At 36.3% G+C, this 26,275-nt stretch overlaps 1 protein-coding gene across 1 annotated transcript in view; it reads left to right on the top strand.

Moving 5' to 3' along the window:
- The window catches only part of LOC107719327 (netrin-1-like), a 67,943-nt gene extending 49,733 nt beyond the window's left edge, over positions 1-18,210 (top strand). The window contains exons 5-7 of the mRNA XM_016526724.1: positions 1,420-1,473; positions 6,714-6,788; positions 17,589-18,210. Coding sequence (XP_016382210.1) covers positions 1,420-1,473; positions 6,714-6,788; positions 17,589-17,911 — 452 coding nt within the window. The 3' untranslated portion in view covers positions 17,912-18,210. The remainder of the gene's footprint in view (positions 1-1,419; positions 1,474-6,713; positions 6,789-17,588) is intronic.
- Positions 18,211-26,275: the final 8,065 nt, after the last annotated feature.

Raw genomic sequence — 26,275 nt, 5'->3', positions numbered from 1 at the left:
ACGCACCAGTGTAAATGTAGCCTTACATCTATGGGGGCTGGGACGCATTCACATTACAGCCTCACGTGTGTGCCACATCTCTGAGTGTAACCGGTGCTCGGTGCCTAAAAAGTATCGAACTCGATACCCAGCCCTATCTATGATACCGTAGAATAATTTTTACACCTCCTACTATGCAATTGGACAATAATTGTGAATAACAAAAAATAACAATAAAAAACACCAAAACTAAATATAAAGCCATTTTCAAACACCTCAGTGGGAAAACAGTACTGAAGCACACTGAATAACCTTCAATTTCATTGCATCTCCTCTACCTCTTGAAAAATGAGGGTGACCTCTAAATAAATAACACAGCGACACAAAATGGTTGTTATAAAAGCATAATAATAATCTATTATTCAAAAAGTATTCTCGCACTAAATGAGGTAGTCCAACATGACTTGTTGTCCCATTACCACCCACAGAGACATCAATAATAATACTCCAAAGAAATTCTGCATAAACACCTATTATTGTTATTCATGATTTCATGGCCCAGGCCCATTTAATTTCCGCATCGCTCCCCTGTTCCATTATTTCCTTGGATGGACATTTGCTGATTGCCCTCCGCTAAGTCAAACAGACCATAAAGCCCTGGCTGACATGACCTAGTCTGCCCTGAACCTCGCTGACGGCCTTTCAACTCATAAATCTCACAGCCTGCTCCAGGGGCATGATGGGTGATATGTTTATTGGCAGTATCAACAAGGCAGCAGACGGTCTCTGTGGCGATTAAGGACAGGCCCACACAGCAGCTGGCATTTCTCGATAAGATACTCGCTGGGAGCGCAATACAATGCGCGCCTGTTAATGTGAACCACTTCTATTATGCAGTAACTGATGACATCGGAATAAAGATTTATCTGGACCGCTGACAAAAGCGACTGTACGCACGAAGCCATTCAGATTTGCTTGGCAAGAATTCACGTAGACAAATGAAACCCCCAATCCCCGAGAAACTAGATTTCCCCTAATTTCTCAGGGTAGGTAACAAATGTGCTGTTAAACCTGGAGAGAAAGTGGATTGAGTGAAAAAAATTTGGTTTCTCATCTATTTCGTGCTATAACGTGCTTTTGTTTTAATAGCCTGATATAAAATTTTTGCCAACTGCACTTTTTAACAAGCCTCGATCCCCTATCGGCGTATATGTGACAGCAGAACGCTTAAAAAGGAAGTAGGGGCTTTAGACAGGAGACCCTTTAAAACTAGACACCGCCACATCTTCACGTCATCAGTGATATGTCTAATAAAGCTGATATGTCTAATAAACCTGATCTTTAAAAAAAAAAACAATGTAAGTTCAGACGTGTTTATTGAAAGCAGCAGTATAAAGTTCCATGAGGTTTTGATTGTTTGTTCTTGACTGTTTGTTGCAGAGATTCCTGTTGCTGCACCCACAGCCACCCACAGCAGCTCAGAAGAGCCCACAGGTGAGTTCAGGAAAGCAAATAAAACCTGCATATAAAAATACTTTCAGGAACTTCAGATTCACTTACTTAATAAGGCTTAGCTCTATATGGGAAGATATTCCAAACACAAATTTGTGTTTATTGTTTGGGATTTTTTTGCGCTTTGATTCAAACATTCTATGCAAACTGCAAAATACGAATTGCAAAATGTTGATAATTATACCATGAAAATGTTTTGTTTCACAACGTTTCTTTATGAAGTTTGACATGCTGAATACAAAAATCACATTACTTTTTGTGTGCCAATAACAGTGCTCATGCAAACAAAAAAAATATTTTGACAAGTTGATACAAGCTAATCTATTTTTAATCATGCAGAAAAATTACATACATGCGTAATACTGAGCTAACAACAGTCAGTTTAACATAAACAGTTACCAAAAGGGAATCATCCAAAACTTCAGAAGTGTACGCTGGATGTGTACGCTTTTGTTTTTAATGACTAGTCCCACACTGTTCTGGAATGTTCCAGAATATTCCAGAATGTTCCAGAAGCTTTTCGAATGTCCTTACAAAAGCTAAATATTCTTTAAAAAAAAAAACTATATGTACTATATAATTATATGTATTAAATCAATGTTTCATAATTAATGGTAGAAGTTCTAAAATTTACCTGGTCTAAATTTTTACCAAAATATTGATGCTACATGAAAATAAACAGTATAATAATAATTAGCACCACAGAATTACAGAACCATAAAAATTTAAATGAAACTATTTTTTTCTACATTGTGTAATAATAGTAATAATTCTACTACTACTACTACTACTACTAATAATAATAATAATAATAATTTAAAATAATATATTCATAATAATTTTTAAAGTCTTCTCTCAATTAATTTCTTAATGGTGGAAACATGCTTCGATAACTTTTACATATAAATAACTTTTAAAATTAATTAATTTTATTATAAAAAATTATACATTTATATAAAGTTATATATATATATTTACTTTATTGTATATATAGTTTGTATATATAACTATATCTAGTTTATATATGTATATATAAGTGTAATACATAAAGAAGAGGAATAAACTGGAACACAATGACTTAAATTATTTTCAATATATGAATCACATTAATTACTGTATATTATATATTAATAATAATAATAATAATACTATATGAATCTGCCTTCCAATTTTTAGTATAACTGTGTTAGTTTGTCTCTCATTTCATGCCAAAACAAATCTAATCAATATTTCATGTCCATTTATGTATTTATTTGCCACCTGTGTCAATATTACACAATAAACCCCATCAGCGTGCTGACTTTACAGCATGCCTTACATTGCCAAAACAGAGCCATAAAAATGCAGCAGTGGATCTTTGATTTCTAAGATCTGCGTGAGGTTTTCTTAATCATGAGGATATCAACATGAGCCATGGCTTTCCTTCTCGACTCGCTCTGTCTCAGTCACCATCGAAACTGGCTGGGACCCTAGTCTGATTACATGCTTCATTTGAATGCGTTTGCTTTCCCGGCCGCCACACTCTCGCAGCGCTGTGCCGTGAGGGAGAACACACCCTTGTACTTCTATTCATACTCAATTACCCAAGCTGCCCGATCACTGTCTGCGCTGTGGGAGTAACGCCTGTGACGTGCAGCCGTCCCATGGAGCCAAACTCAGCTGCTGAACGCTTTCTGGCTTCTATCAGCTCTGAGATGTTTCACTAAGAGCAATTACATTCCCCCGGTTAGTGCAGTTGTGGTGGTCATTGTGACATGCTGGTTTTAATATGGTCTGCATCAATCTGGTCCCAATTTTGTTTGAGTAATAATTATTATTAATCAATACTTTCATATCGCATCTGAGGCACTTATACTGTATCTGGGAGACATGATTTTGTGTCTGGCTTGGGTCGTGTCCACTGTTTACACCCACACACTTTGTACTCGTTAAATTTCACATAAAAGTCTAAATATATATAATAAATATATCAATTGAAAAGTAAATTTATTAAGTGTCTAAAAATATTTAAAATATTAGTAAATATATTAAGTGTCCAAAAATAAAATATAGCTAGCACAGTATTTTTTACAAGTCTGTTTTTATTCATTTCAACATGATTTGTATAGCACTTTTCACCATACATATTGTTTTAAAACTGCTTTACGGAAAATGCTTGTTTCAATGTTACAATTAGAAAGCATTTTTTAATCAAATAAATATAAGTGGATTCAAGGCAAGGCAAGGCAAGGCAAGGCAAGTTTATTTATATAGCACATTTCATACACAATGGTAATTCAAAGTGCTTTACATAAAAGGAAGTAAAATAATCATTAAAAAAATCACAACAATAAAACAGAAATAGAAAAATCATTATACATAAAATACAGTGTAATCAGTTCGGACGTATTCAATAAATACACAGCTAAACGTCAGACCTCTTATTTTCTTTCTTTATTGATTTTTCTGTCCTACTAAAAATACTATAAAGAAATTGAATGACAGAATGACAATACAAAACATGAAACATCACAATATTATAAACGATATAAACTACTATTCAAAAGTTTGTGATCACTAAGGAATTAATCATTTTATTCATCAAGGATGCATTAAATTGATCAAAAGTGACAGTAAATCAGGTTATAATGTTTCTATTTCGAATAAATGCTGTTACAGTGTTTCAAACTCTCTAGTCATCAAAAAAAAAAAAAAAAATTAAAAACTGTTTTCAACATTTGCCATCACAGGAATCAATTATGCTTTAAAGTGTATATAAATAAAAAATAAAAAAAACAGATTAAAACTGTAATAATATTTCACAATATTACTGATGTTACTGTATTTTTGATCAAATAAATGCAGCCTTGAGACTACTTTCAAAAACATTCTGGCCGCAATCTTTTGAACGGCACATAGAATATGTTCAAAATTTGATTAATATTTAATTAATATTTACATGATGTATTCTAAGAATAAACAGATTTCATTGAAAAGGGGCCAAAACCTATATGTAATAGTAAGTTTCACCTCTTTTCTTACTCTCTTTAACTGTCCTGCTGTAGTTTACTGTGAGGACACTCTGGTGTGGCTCCCCAGCGGAGCAGCACAGTTGTGCTTGAGGGACTCTATTAAGCAGACATTTGTCCCTCCACAGGGGATGTCCATTATGGAGGGGACGTGGGTGTAATGGGCAGCGTCAATGGCCGCCCAGTCTTATCGAAGAGAGGCAGGATGAGGCGAACAAGGGCCGTCGCCACACAAAAGCCGCCCGTCCTCCGTTCACGCATTTACATGGAAATCAGGCGTGGCTGATATGGACTCGCCAGAATCATTTACTTTTTTGGGACGCCACCCCCTTCTCCGCACTTTTTCTCACTCCCTGCCTCCAGTCCTCCCCCATGGTCCTTCACATCCTAATTCTGCGCACCACCCCCCAAAGCTGCCAGACATCTCGCTCTTCTAGCCCTCAACCCCCCTTTTACTTTCCCCCTTCAAACTTTTTTTTTTTTTCATTCGGGTTGGTGGTTCTTTCCTGCTTCGCCGTTGCCCAGGTAACCTCATTCAGACGGAATATAAAGGGACATGAAAAGGGTGGATTGGACAGAGGGCTGGAGAAAATAATGAAGTTTGTCCATATTCAGGCGAAAGCTGAAAGGTCTTCTCGCTCCCATCTCTTCCAGTCGGCCAGAAATCTCGCAGTTATTGCGCTATGTGAAGTAGCTGCGACGAGAGACTCTCGGGTTTCGGTTTGCGTCAGGAGAACCGAGCCAACGCTCTGGTTTGGGTCCAAAAGGTGGCTGGCGTTGAAGTGACTCCATCGGCCAGGCCTCAATGTGGGGTTCAAATCTCCATGGCGGTGTCGAATAGATCCGCTGAGCGCTAGAGCTATAAATCATAGCGCGCTGGACGCCATCCCTGAGGTTTATATGTGGAAAGCTGCGTTTAAATGAGGATTGGCTATTGTGGGCATTGTGACGGGGGTGTTCTGTGTCTGAATGAAGTTTAAATGACCTGTGAACCCCCTGCCTTGACATCGTTGAGTAAGTGGGGGGATTTGGGGAGGCGCTGATAATTAGGGTGAGAAAATGACTGGGTTAAGTGAAGAAAAGATTAAATGATTAAATAGCCATTAAGTCTTAATTAGGTCTAACGTGAATCTCTTTAAATGTGCGAATGAAGCAGCGGCCTCAAAATCATCCGGACACTTCAGTTACACTTAAAAGTGCGTCAGTGTTATTGCATGAGACAGTATAATACAAAACAATTGGCATCTGCAAACAAATTATGCTTTTTGCTGTTATTTTTAACCAGTTAGTCCCAGAATTTCCTTTGTAAATGGGACATTGATTGTTTTATTATTAAACTTCTTTTAAATGTCATGTGGTTTGATATTTTGTGATCTATTGAGAAAATATTCATACATTTGGGCCACTTTGTATCCATTTTCAATAACCCTAGAAATCCTATGATATGCAAATTTCTAAGGCCTCTCGATTGTCAATGTGAGCAAAACTTTGCTGAAAACCTATTGTTCATGATCTGCTACATGCCTTGTGTCGTCTGATTGATGGTTTATACTTTTTTTTTTTTGCATGTAAAAGTCCCTTTAGTGTCATTCTAATAAACTTCCCCCTTCTGGTCGCGGTTCTCATGTCTTTTAGCTGTGAAATCTTTCATATTTTTCCAAAGTATATGTGAGAATAACTTTTATATTGTTTGTAATATTTCAAAATGACCACCTACTGGACTAATAGGTTTACTTGATTATCCAAACATAATTTTTGTAGAAAAATCATGTTAAAATGTGAGTATCAAAGATGATACAACAGGCTTTTGGGAAATGCTGTTAACATGTTATTTTACGGTGTCCTTGTTACACGTTGCATGTACTTAGGATTATAATAACAATAAATTATGCATAATTACATGCAAGTTACCCTAAACCAAAACCTTATCCTAACCATATAGTGAGTACATGTAGTTAATTAATATTACTCAGCACTTAAATGTATAATTACACTGTAACAAGGACACAAAATAAAGTGTAATCAAAATGTTTATTTGTTAATCTCTCATTCATCATTGTATTGCATTAAACTGTATATTTTACCCCACAATAAAAACTACAGTGCTTTGATCATAAAACATTTAAATATCATCTTACTAAGACAAACTCATTTTGTTGTTTCACACAGATTTTACCTGCGTTTCACTAGTTTTCTGTCTGTTATCTTCCTCAGACTGTGACTCCCACTGTAAGACCCCCAAGGGCAAGATGAAGGTCACCATGAAAAAATACTGCAAAAAAGATTTCGGTAAGTAGCTCCTATTGAGAACCGCCTGCTTCCTTTTCACTTCACGTCATTAGACATCTTTCTCTTCTACGTCTTTTCTATCTCTCTCTTTATGTGCGCCCCCTCTCTCATAGTGCTGACAGCTTATTCAGAGGCTAAAGGTTTATGTTATAGCATCAAAGCGTGTGAACTCAGCAGGTTTCTCCAGATGGACACACTCAAAGTGCCTCGCAGCATCTAGAGGACAAAGGGGACAGCTGGTTCCTGTTGAAAGCAGAGATTTCACAGGTTTAAATACTAATATAGTTAATATAATAACGGACTTATAGAAGTTCAAGAATGTAGTTATAGGTTTTAAGGTTAGAAGTGGCACAACAGAAAATGTGGTCAGTGCAGGTTTTTATCATCTTCTTTGATAAATTTCTACCACATATGAGAAACATATTAGATTACAAAGAAAAAAAATTATACAGAAAACTCTGCATACACTCAGTTTCATATATTAAATTAAATAGCTGAATTAGTGGAACAAGGCACTAGCATCAGCAAAGTGGTGGATTTGATTTGGGTTTGGAAAGTTTTTTTTTTTTTTTTTATGCTCACCAATGCTGCATTTATTTGACCAAAAGTACAGTAAAAACAGTAATATTGTGAAATATTATTACAATTTAAAATAACTATTTTCTATATGAATATATGTTAAAATGTAATTTATTTCTGTGATGCAAACCTGAATTTTCTTCACTTGTCACATGATCCTTCAGATATCATTCTAATATGTGACCCTGGAGCACAAAAGCAGTCTTAAGTGATGTATAAATCTCAATGTCGAAAAATTGACCCTTATGACTGGTTTTGTGGTCCAGGGTCACATATGCTGATTTGCTGCTCAAGAAACATTTCTTATTATTATCAATGTTGAAAACAGTTGTGCTGCTTCCTATTTTGGTGGAAACCATGGCATTGAATTCAAAATGTAACGATTTCCTTCAGATAATCATATTAATTTCTTTTAAAAAAATCTTACTGACCACAACTGTACTGTAAGTTGGATTATATGAAATTAATGTCTACATTTAAACTACATTTGTTGTACTTCACCTTATATCAGGCTGCAGTATAAAGGCTCTTGCATGCAAATGTGGTAGAGGCAGAATCTCTGTTTGACTGCGCACAGGTCCTCTGGCTGTTTGCAGAGTGGAGAGAAAGATGTTTGATTTCACAGTGTGATCTCATAAACTCATTCCTGACTGGCCTCAAGTCTGGAAACACATCTGAGATCTGCGGTGTCCAAGAGTGAGGACCGCACTGCCTCTGCTCAAAACACTGCCAAGCCAGAAAGAAAAACAGAAAATGAAGACAGACAGACATGTGTCCCTAAATAGATGCAATGCATGTTTCTAATGTGGCCTTCAGGTGCCTTACCATGCTCAGAAAGGGACAAATGCCGTATTTAAACGATTAATAACATGTATATCCTAATTAAAGGACAAAGGCAGGTGCACAAAATACATAACTCTTTATTCCTTATTACATTTACATATAATGCTAAAACATTTCACAGCATGACAGGTAAAAAGAGAGGGTATGATGTGGTGTACACCGGCAAGGCAGGTCATAAACCCTTTAAATACAAAACCCACTACACACAATAAGTTACTCCAATTCACACGCAGAGAATCACACCACAAATTAAGCAATCCGTTTTACAATTACACAAAGAACAGATCAAAATACAAAACTCCAAATTTAAAATATACATCCCGTATCATATAAAACTCCATACCTGAAACAATTCAAATTGAGTCACACCGCAATCGACGGCTATCAGCCTTGCCTACTGGTCACATCAAACAGTTTTTCGAGAACTATTAGAGTCTTCTTTAAATACGGACTCCTTCACACAATAGTGCTTCGCCTTTTCACTCCCCTGCAGTGTCTGAAATGCTGTGCTAGTGGCACTCCCTTTACATGTGGCGTTCGCTCATACAAATGGCTAATTGCCCTCTAATTTGCGTCACCAGGTACCATAGACGGCTCACCTAAAACTATTTACTGACGCCGCCCACCTGACCTACTTTCCTATGTGCCACATTAACATAAGCAATGTTTCGGGCTGTACTGAAACCTGGAAAAAATATAAACGAACATTGTGTATGTGAATATATATGTGAGAAATCCCTGATAAAAGCATGTTGAAAACGGTACATGCTTAAAAATAAAGGTTCTTTACTGGCACCCATAAGAACCTTTAACATCCATGGAATCTTCTGTTGCACAAAAGGTTCTTTACAGTGGAAAAGGGTTCTTTAGATAATGTTCTTCACACCTTATTTATTTCCAGGCTTAAATAAAAACTTTCCAGATTGTCAGACACGAGCGTATATGAAGGCCTCAGCGTGCCTGCAGCATTTAGTAAAAATTGAAATGTGACTTTACGGCTAAAACTGTTGAACACAGAATTAAAGTTATAGATACACAGGTGTCCAATTTATCCCACGCACACAGGCCATCTGAAGTGCACTTTCCTCATTAATCAGTAGCACTTTATCTATATTAACATCTCTTGCTGCTCATTACTTGAGATGACTCATTTGCAATCCCTCTCTGGTTTCCAAAGCATTTTTAGGCATCCCCTGGGGTGAAGCTGATAATATTAATATAGATAACATCCACCGGTTGAATCAGCAACCGCACAGACTAGCAGAACAATAAAATCAAGCAGCGAAAGCGAGAGAATTAATGGCATTGCTGGTCTTCTGTAGCTGCTATAGTTCAGGCCGTGATATTAAGTTTCATTCGTTTTTCACTCTTAGCCACAAGTGTTCATACTCGGAGGTTGTTCTCATAGGGAAGTCGTTCATCATGATAGGACAGGTAACACTGGCTAAGCCGACTGCAGTATAAATCTCGTTGGGTGGGGAGTATGAAAGGGCTAATGGTGTGTCCCTGTTCAACCGGCCCCCATGTGTCAGAGAGACCCCATGATTTTTATTTTTCTGCACATTTAAAACAGACAATAACAGTTATGTTTGCATGTCTAGCTAAGAACTACAATAAAAAAAAAATACTGTTTTTCTATTTGAATATATTTTAAAATGTAATTATTCCTGTGATGCAATCATTACTCCAGTCTTCAGTGTCACATGATCCTTCAGAAATCATTCTAATGTGCTGATTTGATGCCTAAAAAAGCTTACTGACCCCAAATATATTACTAATAAATAAGTAAGTAAAATATATAAATAAAGTTTGGGGTCAGCAAGATTTTAGATACTTAATACTACCAATGCTTTTAATGTTTTAAAAGAAGTCTCAGCAAGACTGCATTTATTTAATCAAATATATAGTAAAAATGTATTGTAAAATGTAATTTAATTTAAAATCTAATTACTTCAGTCTTCAGTGTCACATGATCCTTCAGAAATCATTCTAATGTGATGATTTGCTGGTCAGTTACTGTATTATCAATTATTACTGGTATTATTTATATATTTTTGTTGAAATCATGATACATTCTTTGATGAATAGAAGGTTCAAAAGAACAGCATTTATTTGAAGCAAAAATCTTGGTAACACTTTACAATAAACTAACAATGGAAAATACCTCTAAAGCATTTATTAATCTTAGTTAATGTTGATTTCTACCTTTACTAATACATTATTAAAATCAATAGTTGTATCTATTAATGTCATTCAATGGACCTGAGCTAATATGGACTAACAATGAACAGCTGTATTTTTATTAACTAACATTAACAAAAATTAATAAATAGCCTACTGTAGCAAGCAAATGTATTGCACACTGTTAGTTAATGTAAATGCATAGTTAATGCATTAAATGGTTAACAAATGGAACCCTATTGTAAAGTGTTACCAAATTATTTTGTAACATTATATATTATAAATGTCCTTACTGTCACTTTTGATCAAATTAATATGTTCTTGCTAAATAAATGCATTAATTACCTTAACTTTTGGGAATTGATCCAAGAGTTACCCTATTTTTAAATGGTAATGCATCATGGGGTTACACTTTATTTTAAGGTGTCCTTGTTACAGTGTAATTATACATTTAAGTACTGATTAATATTAACTACTTACTATATGGTTAGGGTTAGGATTAGGGTTTGATTTAGGGTCACTTATATGTAATTATGCATAATTAATTGATATTATAATAGTAAGTACATGTAATATGAGTAACTTGCTAAATAAATGCATTAATTACCTTAACTTTTGGGAATTGATCCAAGAGTTACCCTATTTTTAAATGGTAATGCATCATGGGGTTACACTTTATTTTAAGGTGTCCTTGTTACAGTGTAATTATACATTTAAGTACTGATTAATATGAACTACTTACTATATGGTTAGGATTAGGATTAGGGTTTGATTTAGGGTTACTTATATGTAATTGTGCATAATTAATTGATATTATAATAGGAAGTACATGTAATATGAGTAGCAAGGACACCTTAAAATAAAGTGTTACCCATCATGGTTTCCACAAAAATGTTCAGCAGCAACATTGATAAGAAATGTTTCTTGAGCAGCAAATTAGCATATTAGGGAAACATTGGCAATAACAGTATGACGTTTAATAACAGAGATGCTGGACAAAGTTAATTCTAGACAAATTTGGACCTCCGCTCATACAACACTCTGCACCCTTGTCTGGTGAGACAGTGTCAGTGAAACGGCAGTGAATGCTTGTATCAAAACAATACAAATTGTCCAGAACCCACAGGACGTTTACACTACTTGGTAGAGCTGATGCATCCAGCTCTCCATTGCTGAAGTTTTAAATCTGCCCAGCGCTGGCGGATGAGACAGACAGAGGGGCGAGAAAGAAAGAAATACTCCCTGTTGATCCGCTTTTGTTTGCCGTCGCTACGGAGACAGCGGTCCGAAAGGGTGGGGGGAGAATGACAATGAATCAAAGAACCGTGTGTGTGTGTGTGTGTCAGTGTGTGTATGGAGCTCCTTAGCATTGCCACATACACACGGCAGAGCAGCAGTCAGTGCCCCGGCGTAAGCGGCTGGGCGTAGGGCGTCCCAGCGGGGAGCTCACAGGAGCTTCAGTGTGGTAATCAGGCACACTAATTAGATTAGAGGCCGGCTTGTGTACCGCGTGCGGCTCGTGTTCCAGCACACTGGCCGCGGACACTGAAGACCAGCGGGACACCTGGCAAATCTATGGGCCTCTTCCTTTTTTAAAATTCATTTCTCTCCCACTCTCAATCAGGAGAGAAATCCCTCACCTTCTAGCTCTTTTCTTTCTCTCTTTCTCTTCACATTGTCATGACGGAGAAGAAAAGTGGTCTCATCCCATTCAGCCGATCTAATGGAGCTTTGGAGATGGATGGCTTTGCTGGCCTGTGCCGTGTGGCCTCATGCAAAAGAGGGTTTAACTCGCCAGATTAAACAGGCACTTTAACATAGTCTCATTGTATTGTGCATAGCTATTTATTCTATGTTATCACCATGATCTATCAGGATATAGATATCTGCATATATATTTTATGAATGTATCAGGGAAAATGTAGAATTTATTTTCATTATTCTTAATCAGTTTTTTTGGTCTTCACTTGTACATTTCAACTTCCCTGCAGTGTGACAAATTAATTTTTAAATGCAAATATTTCATGTTAATCAGTTAATATGAGCTCATGAAGGCAGCCAGTATGCATAATAATTATAAAAGTTTAACAAAATGGGTTTTAAAGTAATGTCGGATGGATGGCATGTCACACCACAGCAGGTGAAAGCTTTATGTCAGTTAGCCATAAATAGAAATGATTACAATAATTCATGCTGAGAAATGAAAATTTTACTGCTCAAATTCAACCCAAATTTGCTCATGTTGCTCACTGACTCTGTTCAGACTTACTGGAGTCTCATTCAGTTTTCATTAATGTTTAAACATGTTTAAATTAATTTATATCAGCTTTGTTAACTTAAATATGTTTAGAGAGAAAAAAAAAACACCCAAATGACAGAACTGTTGAAATGCTCTAAGAGTAAAGAGCTATAAAATGATTTTAAAAAAATAATAAAAAGATATAAAAAGATATAAATAGATAAAATATATGATATACAAGCATTTATAAGCATGTAAGCACAAAAAAATGTATAAAAGTTTATAAAAATTATCAAAAAAAATCATAGCAGCTTTACTATTTTGATTATGTTGGTCTTGAAGGTGATTTTGGATGAATGAAATGAGAAATGTTTGAACTGATATTGAAGAATTAGTTGTCTTTAATTAAACTACTGATCTTTAAAAACTGATGAAAATTAAACGAGGCTTAAATGAAACCTTGGAACTCTATGAAGTCCTGTGAAAGAGCAAATTCTGAATAATAAAATCATATCCAAAATAGTGCTGTTAATCGATTAAAAAAGTAACTAATTAATCACACCTTTTTTTTCTGAAATTAATTATGATTAATGATCGTGATTAATCCCACCTAACATTAAAGTTTTAAAATATACTTTTATATTGCAATAATTTCACATTTAATCTTAAAATTAATGCAAAACAACATAAAGACAGAATATTTTAATATTTGTTTAATGGCATCTATTTTTATGACTGAAGGCGAGTATCACTGATACCAATATGTCTCTAGGAAATTGTTCTTTTTTTCCCTAGTATTTAACCATTGACTATAACATTCTATATTACAGTATAAATGAGAGATAACAATTTAAACAGTTACTAGACTTTAAAAAATAAAAACTTCTAATTTAAGTGAACTTAAAACAATCTTCACATAAACCCATCATAATAAATGTCATATTTACCTGTGCCCTTCAGCAAGTAGGAAATATGCAGAAATTGGATAAAGTTATCAAACTCTAAATTCTAAAGTAAATATAGTAATCCTTAAAGCTAAAAAATTATTGATTTCCTCTTTTTTTTCTTTGATTAACAGATATCACAGCAGCTGGGCTATTAGGTTATTGTTATTTGGCTGCTATTACTTTAAGAGCTGCCGCTGCTGAACATGGCATGGATCTGACATGCATGCTCGTAGTTTCTCATTGTTTTAATATCGTATGAATTCTTCTCATCTGGTATCTTGGTAAATCAGAGCACTCTGTATGAGACTCCAAAAGAGACACGCATCTTGAGTTTACTGGGGTCTTTTTTTCAAGAAAAAAGCAGCATTCTCCATTTAATGTCATTGCTGACTAGGAGAAACTGTCTGTTAAGAGATCGCCTTTCTCTGTCCAATTTTCTCTCTACAGCTGTAACATGGGCAGAAACAAAGTTAACCTACTAACATGTACAAACAAAACCTTTCATTTGCCGAAGAAAAAACCTCACCGGGAGTCTTTCTCAATACCTGGACAAATCTGGAAAGCGTTTGCCACCCGCAATGGCGTATCTGTGGCTCAGGGCTGAACTCAGACAGGAATTGTGCCCGTTTGGCAGGGTTTGATGAAACCAGTGCCAGTGATCACAGCATTAAAGCGTCACGCAGAGAGAGGGGGAAAGATTTGATATATTACAGTAACACATTCTCAATATACGCACACTTTATATGTGTAAAACAAACAGTGATGACATCACTTTTAATATATTTTCAGCACTAAGCATTTAGGTTGGTTGGTACGTTGGCCTTGTGTTAATGTGTTGTTTAAAGGTTATACAATATATGCAATGCAATATACACAATGCTTTGTGGTTGCTAATGTATTCTGTGTAGTTTAAAGTTGTTTCTATAGTTGCTAATGTACAGCATTCTGTGTTGTTGCCAGGATTCTACTATGTGGTTGCTAACATATTCTTTGTGGTTGCCAGGATGCTGCTTAAGTGTTCTGGGTGGTTGACAAGCAGTGCTGGGTAGATTACTTAGAAATTGCTGTCTGTTACTGATTATAAATTACATGACGAAAACTGTAGTTAGCAACAACTAGTTTTTCATTACTTTTAGATTACTTTTGACCTAACTCATTAATCACATAAACTTGAATAGGATTATCGTGTAAAATCTGTCAATGTAACTATACCATATTGATATAAAAATACAAAGAGAGAAAACATATTCCATTCGCTGTAATTCTTTGTAACAACATGAAGTGCATTAAACATTACATTTATGTCAAGGTTTTCCAAACAGGGGTTCGTAAATGAACTGAATGGGGATCATTGAAAGGAACATTTAAAAGATGAAAAAGAGGAATTAGGGAGAATCAATACATTTGGAAAAATGTATTGCTACTGTGTGAATAATATGTAATCATGCAATCCATAAAAAAGTAACTGTAGTCTGATTACAAGTATTTTAAAATGTAATGTAATCCAATTACAAGTACTTCATTTTTGGAGCCTGATTACGTAATCCAGATTAATGTTTTCTGAGTGGTTGCCAGAGTATTGCTATTGTGTTCTAGGTGGCTGTAAAGTGGTTGCTCAGGTGTTTTGGGTGGTTTCTAGGTGTTTGCTTTCTTGATCATGAATATGACCTAGTTTTCTCTCTCAAAATAGCACTTATTAGACAATTTTACCCAAAAAAAAAACATAATTCTAAACCGGACAAGCTATGCGGCGACGTTTAACATGTACGAGCAGAAATCCACAAACACCTCTAATAAGTCAAAGCGATTGTTTTCAACTATTTCAAGAAGCCCAACAGCACATTTTGAGTCAGTTTTTGACTCGCTGCCGTGGAGAAGCGAGAGCAGGTCAAGAGCGAGACTCGGAGCGGGATTCTCACGCTGGCCGGGCTCAGATAGCTCATGAGCTCCAAACACATCCGCCATTCTTCTGCCACCTTCTCTGTGGCTGGGATGATAAACAGCGGCCCCCCTCCTCTCTGGGCCGCGCTACCCTCTGCACACCCTTCTTTTCTTTTTATCTCTTGTTATTTGAATGGCGAGCGGGCTCCGGCCCAGAGAAACACAGGCGATGAATGGCGGGCCTGTGGGAGTGCGTTCTCGCAAATTGGGTGCAATTTGCTCACAGCCTCCCCCCCTGCTGCTCAATTGGGACCATCCTTTCAGCGATGGGGGCGATCCTTGCCTCCCTCTCTAAAGAGAGTGTTCACATTCAAGAGCGAAAAGAAAGAGCGCTAGGAAAGAAAGAGCACTTCCTGTGTCATTTTCACACAATGCTGTAATGGCATATTTCTTAAACATGACGTGCCACTGGTTCACGGGTTACTGGCCGCAGGGTGTGTGTGAGTGTTTCAGGGCGGCACAGCCATGCCTCGCCATTACACACCGGGTCTAAATGTGTAATAGAGGTCATTTTTTTCTCCCTCTGGGCGTCCTCCCCGTGTGAAACCACTTCACGTCAAGTACAGATTAGCTGGCAATCTGTGAGTCTGATGATGGTGTTAAAATGGTGTGACCCGCGGAGATCTCTGCGTTTGTTAGCGGTTACCACATGGACTGGACATTAACATCTGATGTCGGAATTTTTCCATCTGCACTGTAGTTGTGGATACTTAGTAAACTGTGTCCAGTTCATGGACACTGGATTGTTTTTTTTTTTTCAATGAAAACCTTTAAAAACTTTAGGATTTTGAAGGATTATTCAAATTATTATTATTACTACAGTATTATTATTACAAATTATTATGCTTATATGAAATGCGATAAAAAAAGGTTTTGAAAGTTTTAGTATATGAGTTCAATTATATGTTTACATATTTTTGTTTATATATTTATATTTATTGCATCTTATCCTTTTTTGTTCAAAAACATTTTAGTTTTTTTTTTCAATGAAAACCTTTAAAAGCTTTAGGATTTTAAAGGATTATTCAAATTATTATTATTACAGTATTATTATTACAAATTATTATGCTTATATGAAATTAGATAAAAAAAGGTTTTGAAAGTTTTAGTATATGAGTTCAATTATTAGTTTTTTTGCATATTTTTGTTTATATATTTATATTTATTGCATCTTATTCTTTTTGTTCAAAAACTTTTTTGTTTTTTTGTTTTTGTTTCTTAACTTTTAAGGTTAATTAAAACAATACCATTTACATAAAAAAATTAAGAATTAAATGAAATTAATTAAATTAAAATGAAGTCAAATGAAATTAAATGACATTAAATAAAAATGCTTATGAAAATGTTAAAAAAAGACAAATAACTAAAAAACAGGAGACTTCAGGAAATATCTCCATCTGCTTTCCATTTGATCTCATTGCTGTCTAAATGAAACAACTTATTAAAGAAATTCCAGGTTTTTTTTTTTTTTTCTATGGGTGGTACTCAGATAAACGTCTTAAAGTTACAAAAAAGCTTGAAGTTTCACACAAAAGATAATGAAGAGAACGGAATGGGTTGGTCTCCAATTTTCCATTTTATCAGTATCAGGAGATGGAAGGAAGGAGTTTCTATGGCAACTTAAATTGTGGTCAAAAAGAGAAGTTATTTTAACGGTTGAAAGAGAAGTCATGTAATAATTCAATAATAATGTCAATTTAGAAATCAATAATAATAATAATTATTATTAACAACAACAATATATATATATATATAATTATAAAAATCTTCTATGGCAACTTAAATTGTGGTCAAAAAGAGAAGTTATTTTAACGGTTGAAAGAGAAGTCATGTAATAATTCAATAATAATGTCAATTTAGAAATCAATAATAATAATTATTATTATTAGCAACAACAATATATATATATATATATAATTTTATTTTAATATTATTTTCATAATTATAAAAATCATTTAAAATAAAACTTACAACTTGTATCTAACAACTTGTTTATTTAATATATAACTTTTTTTTTGTTTCTGTGAATGTGTCCTCTAACATATTTTAATCTGACTGTTTTCTCTGCAGCTGTCCAGATTCACGTGCTAAAAGGAGATAAGGCGGGCGAATGGTGGAAATTCACTATCAACATCATATCGGTCTATAAGCAGGGTGGACATCGCATTCGCAGAGGAGACCAGCTCCTGTGGGTGCGCGCTAAAGATGTGGCCTGCAAATGCCCCAAAATTAAACCGGGACGGAAGTACCTGCTGATGGGCTCTGACGACGACGACTCCCGCGGTCAGAGCGGCGTGGTGGTGGACAAGGGCAGCCTGCTCATCCCGTGGAAGGACCTGTGGGCCCGTCGGCTCAGGAAATTCCAGCAGCGAGACAAGAGGGGCAAGTGCTAGAAAAAACATGGAGGAAAAACAGAGAGAGAAGGAAAGAAAAAATAATGACGAGCAGATTGATTGACGATTGATCAGAACTGTGGTGAAGGACAACCAGTTGTGCAGTTTTGCCCTCCGTGGTTTTTTTTTTTTTTCCCATCAAGATTTTATTTTTTCATATCTTCAATTTTGCAGAATTTGCACCTACTATTAAGTATACGTATATGTAAAGTCGTTTATGTGTGATCTTTTCTGGTGTCTCTTTATGATTTCTGTCTTTTTCCACAAAAGGTAAAAAAGAAACAAGCTACTGAGTCAGTTTATCTACGTGAACGTTTTCCTTCAGAAAAAGTTTGTTGGCGGTCAACATTTCAAAGTACAAACAGTGGGGTCCAAAACTCTGGGGTCACACTGATAATCTGGATTGAAAACAGAAAGCTGAAGACTTTAAAAAATATATATATAAAAACAAAGATGCATTCCAATGACAAAATATTTATCATTTTTCAAATGTATTACTAAAAATGATATGACCTGTGGTGCAGTGGAGTTTTGAATCAACAGGGCTATGTTTGTTGATCATGTCCCAAACCCATTCCCCCACCTTCTGAGCAGAAATCTCCAAAAATCAAATCAATAAAATAAAATAAAAATGTCCCACTCAAAATATTATGATGATAATATATATATTTTTTTAATGAAACATTTTGTTCTAAATTTGAAAAATTTCATTAGTGCTCTCAGACTTTTGGGCCCCACTGTACATTATTTAGAGTTTGATTAAAAAGGTAGCAGTTGCGCGATTATGATAGAATCAAACAAAAAAAAGATCTGTTAAGCCAGTACTTGCCAAAATTACACATAGCATCCTTTACGTTCCTTCCTCTCAGATAGAAAATCTTTTGACAATACCTCACTCTTGCTGTTCAGAAGAATTGTGATTGGTTCAAAATTGCGTGACATCATAATGACATCATAATGTTTATTTGGTGCCAAAAGCTATGCAGACACTTTTGGCCTTTGATACGAACTGTGGTGATCTACCTTCTGCTCCATAACTAGTTGTAGTTTGAGTTTAGTTATAAAAATAGAGTATTGTTTTTAACCACTTTATGATTTCTGAGTTGGAAAGAAAGTGTTTCTTCTTTATGAACAAGTTCCCTTTTCACTGTTAAAAAATGTAGGTCACAATTATAATAAGCATAATCTTATTATATTTATAAAGACTTCCCAGATATAGTATTTAAAACTCTCATCATTAAGAGTGAAAAATCAAATCTGCAATGTTCCTCGAGACATCAAGATGACTAGAGTTTGGTGAAATTTATACTAAATTTGAGACATTCTGTATGTCATTGCTAAGGTTTAGTGATAAAGTGATGGAGGATATGAGAAAAAAAAACAGTGTACACAAGCCTGAATGGTTTATATTTACCAGTGTATGCAAACGCACGGTTTCATCCACCAAAATAAATCAGATAAAAATGGCTCTTATTATTTAGAGAAACAAATAATTTTCTGTGTTATCACTTATGTGGTACCTTTCTTTGTTCTGGTACTTTACTAAGGTGATATGCTCTACTGTTTTTGTATAGTTGTATAGTTTTTTTTTTTTGTACAATATTTAGTAGATTATATTCACATGCAATTAACCATTTTTTATGCCATGAACTTGATATTCTGAAAATAAGAAAATGATTTTTTTTTTAGATTTTCTTTGTTTACATGAGTTGGTAGTGTAGTGAGATGGTTGTACTATGTCTGTGTGACATGAAAATGCACACACACACACACACACACACACACACACACTTTAACATTCAGTCACTGTCCAGCTCTGAAACTATGACAGTGCCTATGAACTGAAAGTCAGTGGCTTGGTTTATTAAAGTGGCAATGATTTATTAAAACTCACAGATGGTCTAGTTCTTTGGAGAAACCCTGACCTCACAAGTAGACTTTGACCAGTTTTCCAGACATTTTGGAAAATGACTCTGAACAGACTCCAAGACATTTACAATGTTCATGGTCCTCCTGTATATGATGTTTTACTGTGTACTTTGCAAAAGCTGTGTATTGTCCCGTAATGCATACTAATATATTATGATTATCATAAATGAACATATTTAATGATACATGAACTCACATGCCTGTGTGTTTATTTTTGATTCCAAATATGATCTTTTAAATATTATTAAATTTTTATTATTAAATATTATTTTTAGAAAAAAAAACAGCAAAATGTATACAAATAATATCAATTCAATCAATTATATTGTGGCACAATTGTAAAAATGTCCATAAATAGTAGCAAAATCAATTCTAAGATGCACTTGAATTGTTTTATTGTATATATTTACAAATGCTTTCAACTTTACAGCTTATGCACCTGTAATATTGCTCGTATGAATGGACATAGTTATAAATACAGTAACTATAATTATATAATATATAATACTTTTAGATATGATTTATTTAATTGATCATTTACTTTAAAATGTATTATTATTATTAAATGTATCTTATTTGTAGTAGTAATTGAAAATCATAACATTTAAAAGGACCTAATGTAACCCTGTGGCCAGAAAGAGATGTGTGATCTTCAACAGTACAAACTAAATCACTAACAATGCTTAATCAGAAAATAAATATTCTGAATGGCAATATAAAAAAAAATTATAAATTTAACAATGCCAAAAGCCAGAATAGTAAGCCAAGTTAAACAACCAAATAACGTCCACTGCCGCATGGATGGGCCTGTTAAATGTGAAGCAAAGAGTTAGTGTGAACAATAAATGTCATATGCAAGTAAAATACAGTCCTGTTTTTGCGGCAAAACCCAGCAGCAGACGCGATAAGCTGCATCATCATTTACTTTGGCTCTCTGGACCTCAATAAAGAGAAGGGTTTTGAAGAATTACGTCTTCAACGTAAATGTCAAGGCGTGTGTATTTTTAGATTATAACTAACCTAGTGATATATCAAACAGGTAAAGCACAGCACTTGGGAGCTCTCATTGATAACCTCAAATGAAAAGCATGCCATTTTTTAAGTTCACTTCCATCAGAAATCTTCTACATGGAATCAAAACACTATGGCCAAGCTACCTCTTGTCCATCCATATGAGAAATACTGCAGGTGTATTAAAGTGCAATAGTGTTGTTTCTTAATAAGGAAGCAAACTATTAGACTGAAATGGCAAAAACGGTGAAAGTATGAGAATAGACCACTAAAGTATAGTTGTCCGTTTCAGGACAAGCAATATAAGAGGAGACAATGACATTTTAAACATATGACTAAATGGAAAGTGTAAATGTCCAATAATTGAGGGTGATATTCTAAGGGAAGAACCGGCTAAATGCAAACTCCCTGCTCCCTGCTCTCAAAACATTTATCTTAGACACACTCCCACCATTGTGTCTCTGTTAACAGCCATCAGGCACCTCCTAAAACAACGGCTTCCGGAATGTCTGCAAGTGTGTGGAGGGCTGGAAAGGTCAAGTTCAGATCACCCCAAGACAGGACAAGTACCAAAGGCCGTATTCTGTTCTCAGAGCATCGGATTGGTAGTTGTACCTCAGCAGTGTGAATGGACGGACGGATTAACGCTGTTTGTCAGGGTTTCTCAGCCTCAGCTTCAGAAGGAAATGACTATAAGGAATCTCAATTAACTCCTTGAGATCAGTCAACATTACTCATTTAGATCGCTTTCATTCCTGTAAGGCTGAAGGAGAAATGTTTAATTTAGTGTTTGCTATCTCACAAGTTCTATTCTGAAGAATCTCTCTCTCTCTCTCTCTCTCTCTCTCTCTCTCTCTTTCTTTCTCTCTCTAAGTAAACAATCCACAATTGGAATCTCTTTTAGTTCTGAGGGGCTGCTTTTTTTAAGGGGTCACGAACTGAGAAACCAAAATTCCCTTGGTCTTTTGACATATTAGAGGTCAGTGTTACATGAAAACATCCTGTAAGTTGCAGAACTAAAAAATTTCTTGTTAGTCTACAAAGAGCTTGTATTGAAGGCACTCTGCCAAAACGACAGCTTTTGGAATGTTTAACTCTATGATGTAATAGTGTGGATAAGCACTGCCTCCACAGAAGAAGATTAACACCTGCTTCTACATCACTGGCTGTTTAGCCCCGCCCACTGGAGCATTAGTGAGATGAGGAGAGAAGAGCAATACAGGATCACTGGACTTAAATACAACAACAACAACAACAACACAACATGGCCTTCCAAAGGATCCTAATTCTAGGAAAGTGATTATTACTATGTTCAGTAGTTTGTTTAGTACATTTCACTGTGGATTCTTTGGTAAATCAGTCGCAGTTTCGGCGCAGGCTTTGCAAACAGACTTTTACTGAAAGTTATGGACCTGACAGTAATACGACAACATGCAAGTAATCGTGTTCATTCTAATGCCTAATCTTAAATTATAGAAAGCGATCAAAGAGCGCTCCCTTTATAATCGCTGGAGCTGTAAGTCACACAGCATGAGTTTATATTCACTGACTCAGTCTACACTGCACAATGAATCTCTTATTTACATCGTGTTTGCACTGTTAGTTATGATGAAAGCTTTCGTGAAAGTGCAGAACTTGAGTTGCAATGAGCTACAATGCTCATCGCTGTAACCTTTCATGCAATGGGAGTAGATATCATGCTATAATCAATTAGTTCATCTCAACAGCTGTAATAGTAAAAATATAGTAAAAGTTTTTAAGAGAGCTCCATATGTAATACTTATTTCATATGCAAAGATGTTAGCCAGTCATACTGTAGCAATGGGTGTTTCCATTAAAGTCTCACAGTAGACACGCCCCTTCCTTCTAACAGAGCGGTCAAATCAGAGGGCTAAAATCAGGGTAGAAAATGTCCTTTTATTTCTGAATTATGACCATTTTTGATGTAAAAATCTTTAACATGCATTAAAAATGCAGTTCATGCCCCACAGTCACAGTCACCAGTTGAGCCATCTCTGCACTACATTTCCCAGCATCCCTCTTGCCACTCACCTGCACTCCTTTGTCAATCACTCACACCTGGAATCTATCAGTGGATCCTCCTCACCTGTCGCTGCCAATCAAGCTCCCCATGCGAACACTCTCACTCCACACTCTCATTGTCTGGTCTCGCAGTTGCTGTGTGTTATTTACCTAACCAAGTCTCTGTTTACTTACCCACACGTTCTCCAGTGATCTACTCCGCGTTCTCCGGCGCTCCAACGATCCTCTGCTCCTGCCATCCCATCTGGAAGAAAGGAAGGACTCGTGAATCCACCAAGCTAAGCCACCAAACTCTATCCGCTACCAAGATACTTCCCCTCTCGCTGGTGTCTTGTCTTCTCCTGCCACAGTCTTCAATAAACCTGCTGTTATAATGATTTACCCATAATAATAATAATAATAATAATAATTAATTAATAATTCCTTACATTTATATAGCGCTTTTCTGGGCACTCAAAGCGCTTTACATAGAAGGGGGGAATCTCCTCATCCACCATCAACAACAACAACATTTATTTATAAAGCACATTTAAACACAATGTAAATTGATCCAAAGTGCTGTACAATGATCAAACAAATCTACTAATAGAAACAACAACTACACGCATACAAAGGCTAAAGAGTAAAAATAAGATTTAAGTCTAGACTTAAAAATGTCCAAAGAAGGAGCAGATCTCACATGATAGGGGAGACCATTCCAAAGCTTGGGGCCAACCACAGAAAAAGCCCCATTACCCTTTGATTTGTACCGACACCATTAGAAGCAAGTGACTCGAAGATCTAAGTGCCCTAGTAGGACAATATGGCACAAGAAATTCAGAGATATAACTTGGTGCACAACCAGACAATGCCTTATAAACAAACAGAAGAATTTTAAAATCAACCCTGAATTTAACGGGAAGCCAATGAAGGGATGATAAGACAGGAGAAATGTGATCCCTCTTTTTTGACCCAGTCAAAAGTCTTGCCGCAGCATTTTGAACAGCTTGCAACCACAGAGAGTCAGGGCCTCGGTTTAACGTCTCATCCGAAAGATGGTGCTTTTTGTCATAGTAGTGTCCCCGTCACTATACTGGGGCGTTAGGACCCACACAGACCACAGGGTGAGCACCCCCTGCTGGTCTCACTAATACCTCTTCCAGCAGCAACCTAGTTTTCCCAGGAGGTCTCCCATCCAGGTACTGACCAGGCTCAACCCTGCTTAGCTTCAGTGGGCGACCAGTCTTGGGCTTCAGGGTGATATGGCTGCTGACTTTTTATTTTATGTGTTCCCATTGTGTTTGCTGACACAAGGATGGCAAGTTTTTAATAAAAAGTCACATATTACGCTTTGGAATGTAACGAAGTGTAAGTATAAGTTTCCCAAAATAAAAATATGGACACAGATACTTGGAAAAATGTGTGTATAATTACAGTAAAAATGCTTTAATGTCAACGGACTGATGTATTGTTTACATCCAGTTTGCCTCAGAATTGTCATAGTATAAATTAAACCAATTATTTTAATGATTATTATCATTCTTTTTATGACACAAGATTTGTATGCAAAGGTATGCAGTATAGAATTTAAGGTAAATCTGGAAAGTTTTGCACTTTCAACCTATTATATTTTATTATCATTTTATTTCATTTTTTATTCTGCAGTATCCCAGATTACCCTAATTTGCCCCAGCACAAAGGTAGAAGATGGCCACCAACCCTGATTAAACCCCATACATGCATGCGCTCGTGTTCCTGTTTAAAAACCAAACCAAACAGGCGCGATGCTTTTCTTGTGTCTTGTCTCGTGAGCATCAGGGTTCAGTGTTTTCTTGTTGCCAGTTTGGAAACAAAGTGAATACACATTGAGCATGTGCACTTCCCAGTTCTCCTTCTCCCACCCCTCTAATTCCCCCCGTCTCTCGCTCTCTCTGCTCCCACATGGTTTTCACAGAATGGCCCAAAGCCCTTGAGAATTGCTCCATGAGAAACAAATGCCCAGGCGCCTTAATGGAGTCCAAATCAGAGCAGGATTCAAAGAGGTGCTCAATATCAAGCGCTTCACCCAGTCACACTCACACACACACACCTACACACAAAATGGGGGCCCAAGTGTTTGACACCTACGCCCTTGGCATTTCTCTCTGTCCTTTTCCCTTATTCCTTTCACTCATTCTCTCCATTTCCCCCTCTCTTTCAGCGCTAATTTCTGGCTTACGAGACACGGGCACAAAGCCGCCTCTTATGTGCATAAGAGTGGCTGGGATTCCTCACCGCGCACAGGAATGTGAGGTTGGGTTGCTTTTATCTCATTAACATTTCCATGCTTCAGAAATCATTCTAATATACTGATTTATAATCAGTGTTGGAAACAGTTGTGCTGCTTAATATGTTTTGTTCAAAATAGAAATATTGTGTTACACACTGCTATTCAAAAGTTTGGGGTCAGTAAATTTTTCTTTGTACAGTAAATCTAACAATTTTGTGTGTGTGTGTGTGTGTGTGTTGCTACAGTATATGCGGTTGCTGGAGTGTGTTCTGGCTGGTTGCTAGGGCGTTGCATAGCCCTCCTCCAAGACTCTACAATATTGTAGTCGCTAGTTGCGGTTTGTGTCCATCCTTCAATGTAAGTCGATGAGATTCTTCACCTGATTTATCATCCACTTTGCAAAAACAGTTCAATCACTTTCCACAAAAGCATCCCTGAGCATGTAAGGTGTCATTCATGACTACAGCAAAATAGTACTAGTGAGAGATCTTCTCTAAGAGAACTTCAAAACATATAACCACACTGACAAAAGCTAATCAATCAAACCACGCATTAACGAAGTGCAGCGCAGATCCCTAGAAGATAAAAACATTAACGTACTGATTCATCACACATTAAAGAACAGTCCAAAGAAGCGGGGACAGAAATACAACAGCACGGTGAGAGCATGGAATTTTCCATCCTTCACAAGCAATCCCTATTGACCCCCATTTCATCAGAATGCATTAATATTCCCGAGTATTGGCACAGGCCTGCGGCACTCACAAGCCGAACAAAGTACTCAGTGACTTTGACGTCTGGGATCTTCAAATAAACCCCAGCTGGGAGCCATGGGGACAGGGAAGTGGAATTAACTGCTATATTAGCTGACCTTCATCCTGTTGTTTCTCCAAACTTGCCTGGTGGGGGCCCCTCGCTCCACCGTAACCAGGGTCTCCCAACTCAACAATATGGGCATTTCCCTTCGCGGCGGTACACAAGACTGTGAGGTTTACTGTGCAAACAAGACCCAGTTCTGCCAAAGGATTTCGCTCCGACATTCCTACATCATTCTTTCGGCTTTTCTCGCTCAGCTTTCTTCACCTCTGCCAGCGCTTCTGGATGATGGAGGGAGTGCAACTCAAGATGAAGCC

The sequence above is a fragment of the Sinocyclocheilus rhinocerous genome, unplaced genomic scaffold (genome assembly GCF_001515625.1).
Source record: "Sinocyclocheilus rhinocerous isolate Xijiao unplaced genomic scaffold, SAMN03320098_v1.1 scaffold1533, whole genome shotgun sequence".
Taxonomy (NCBI): Eukaryota; Metazoa; Chordata; class Actinopteri; order Cypriniformes; family Cyprinidae; genus Sinocyclocheilus; species Sinocyclocheilus rhinocerous.
Note: the sequence above shows the minus strand (reverse complement) of the source record. Positions and strands in the feature narration are given on the sequence as shown.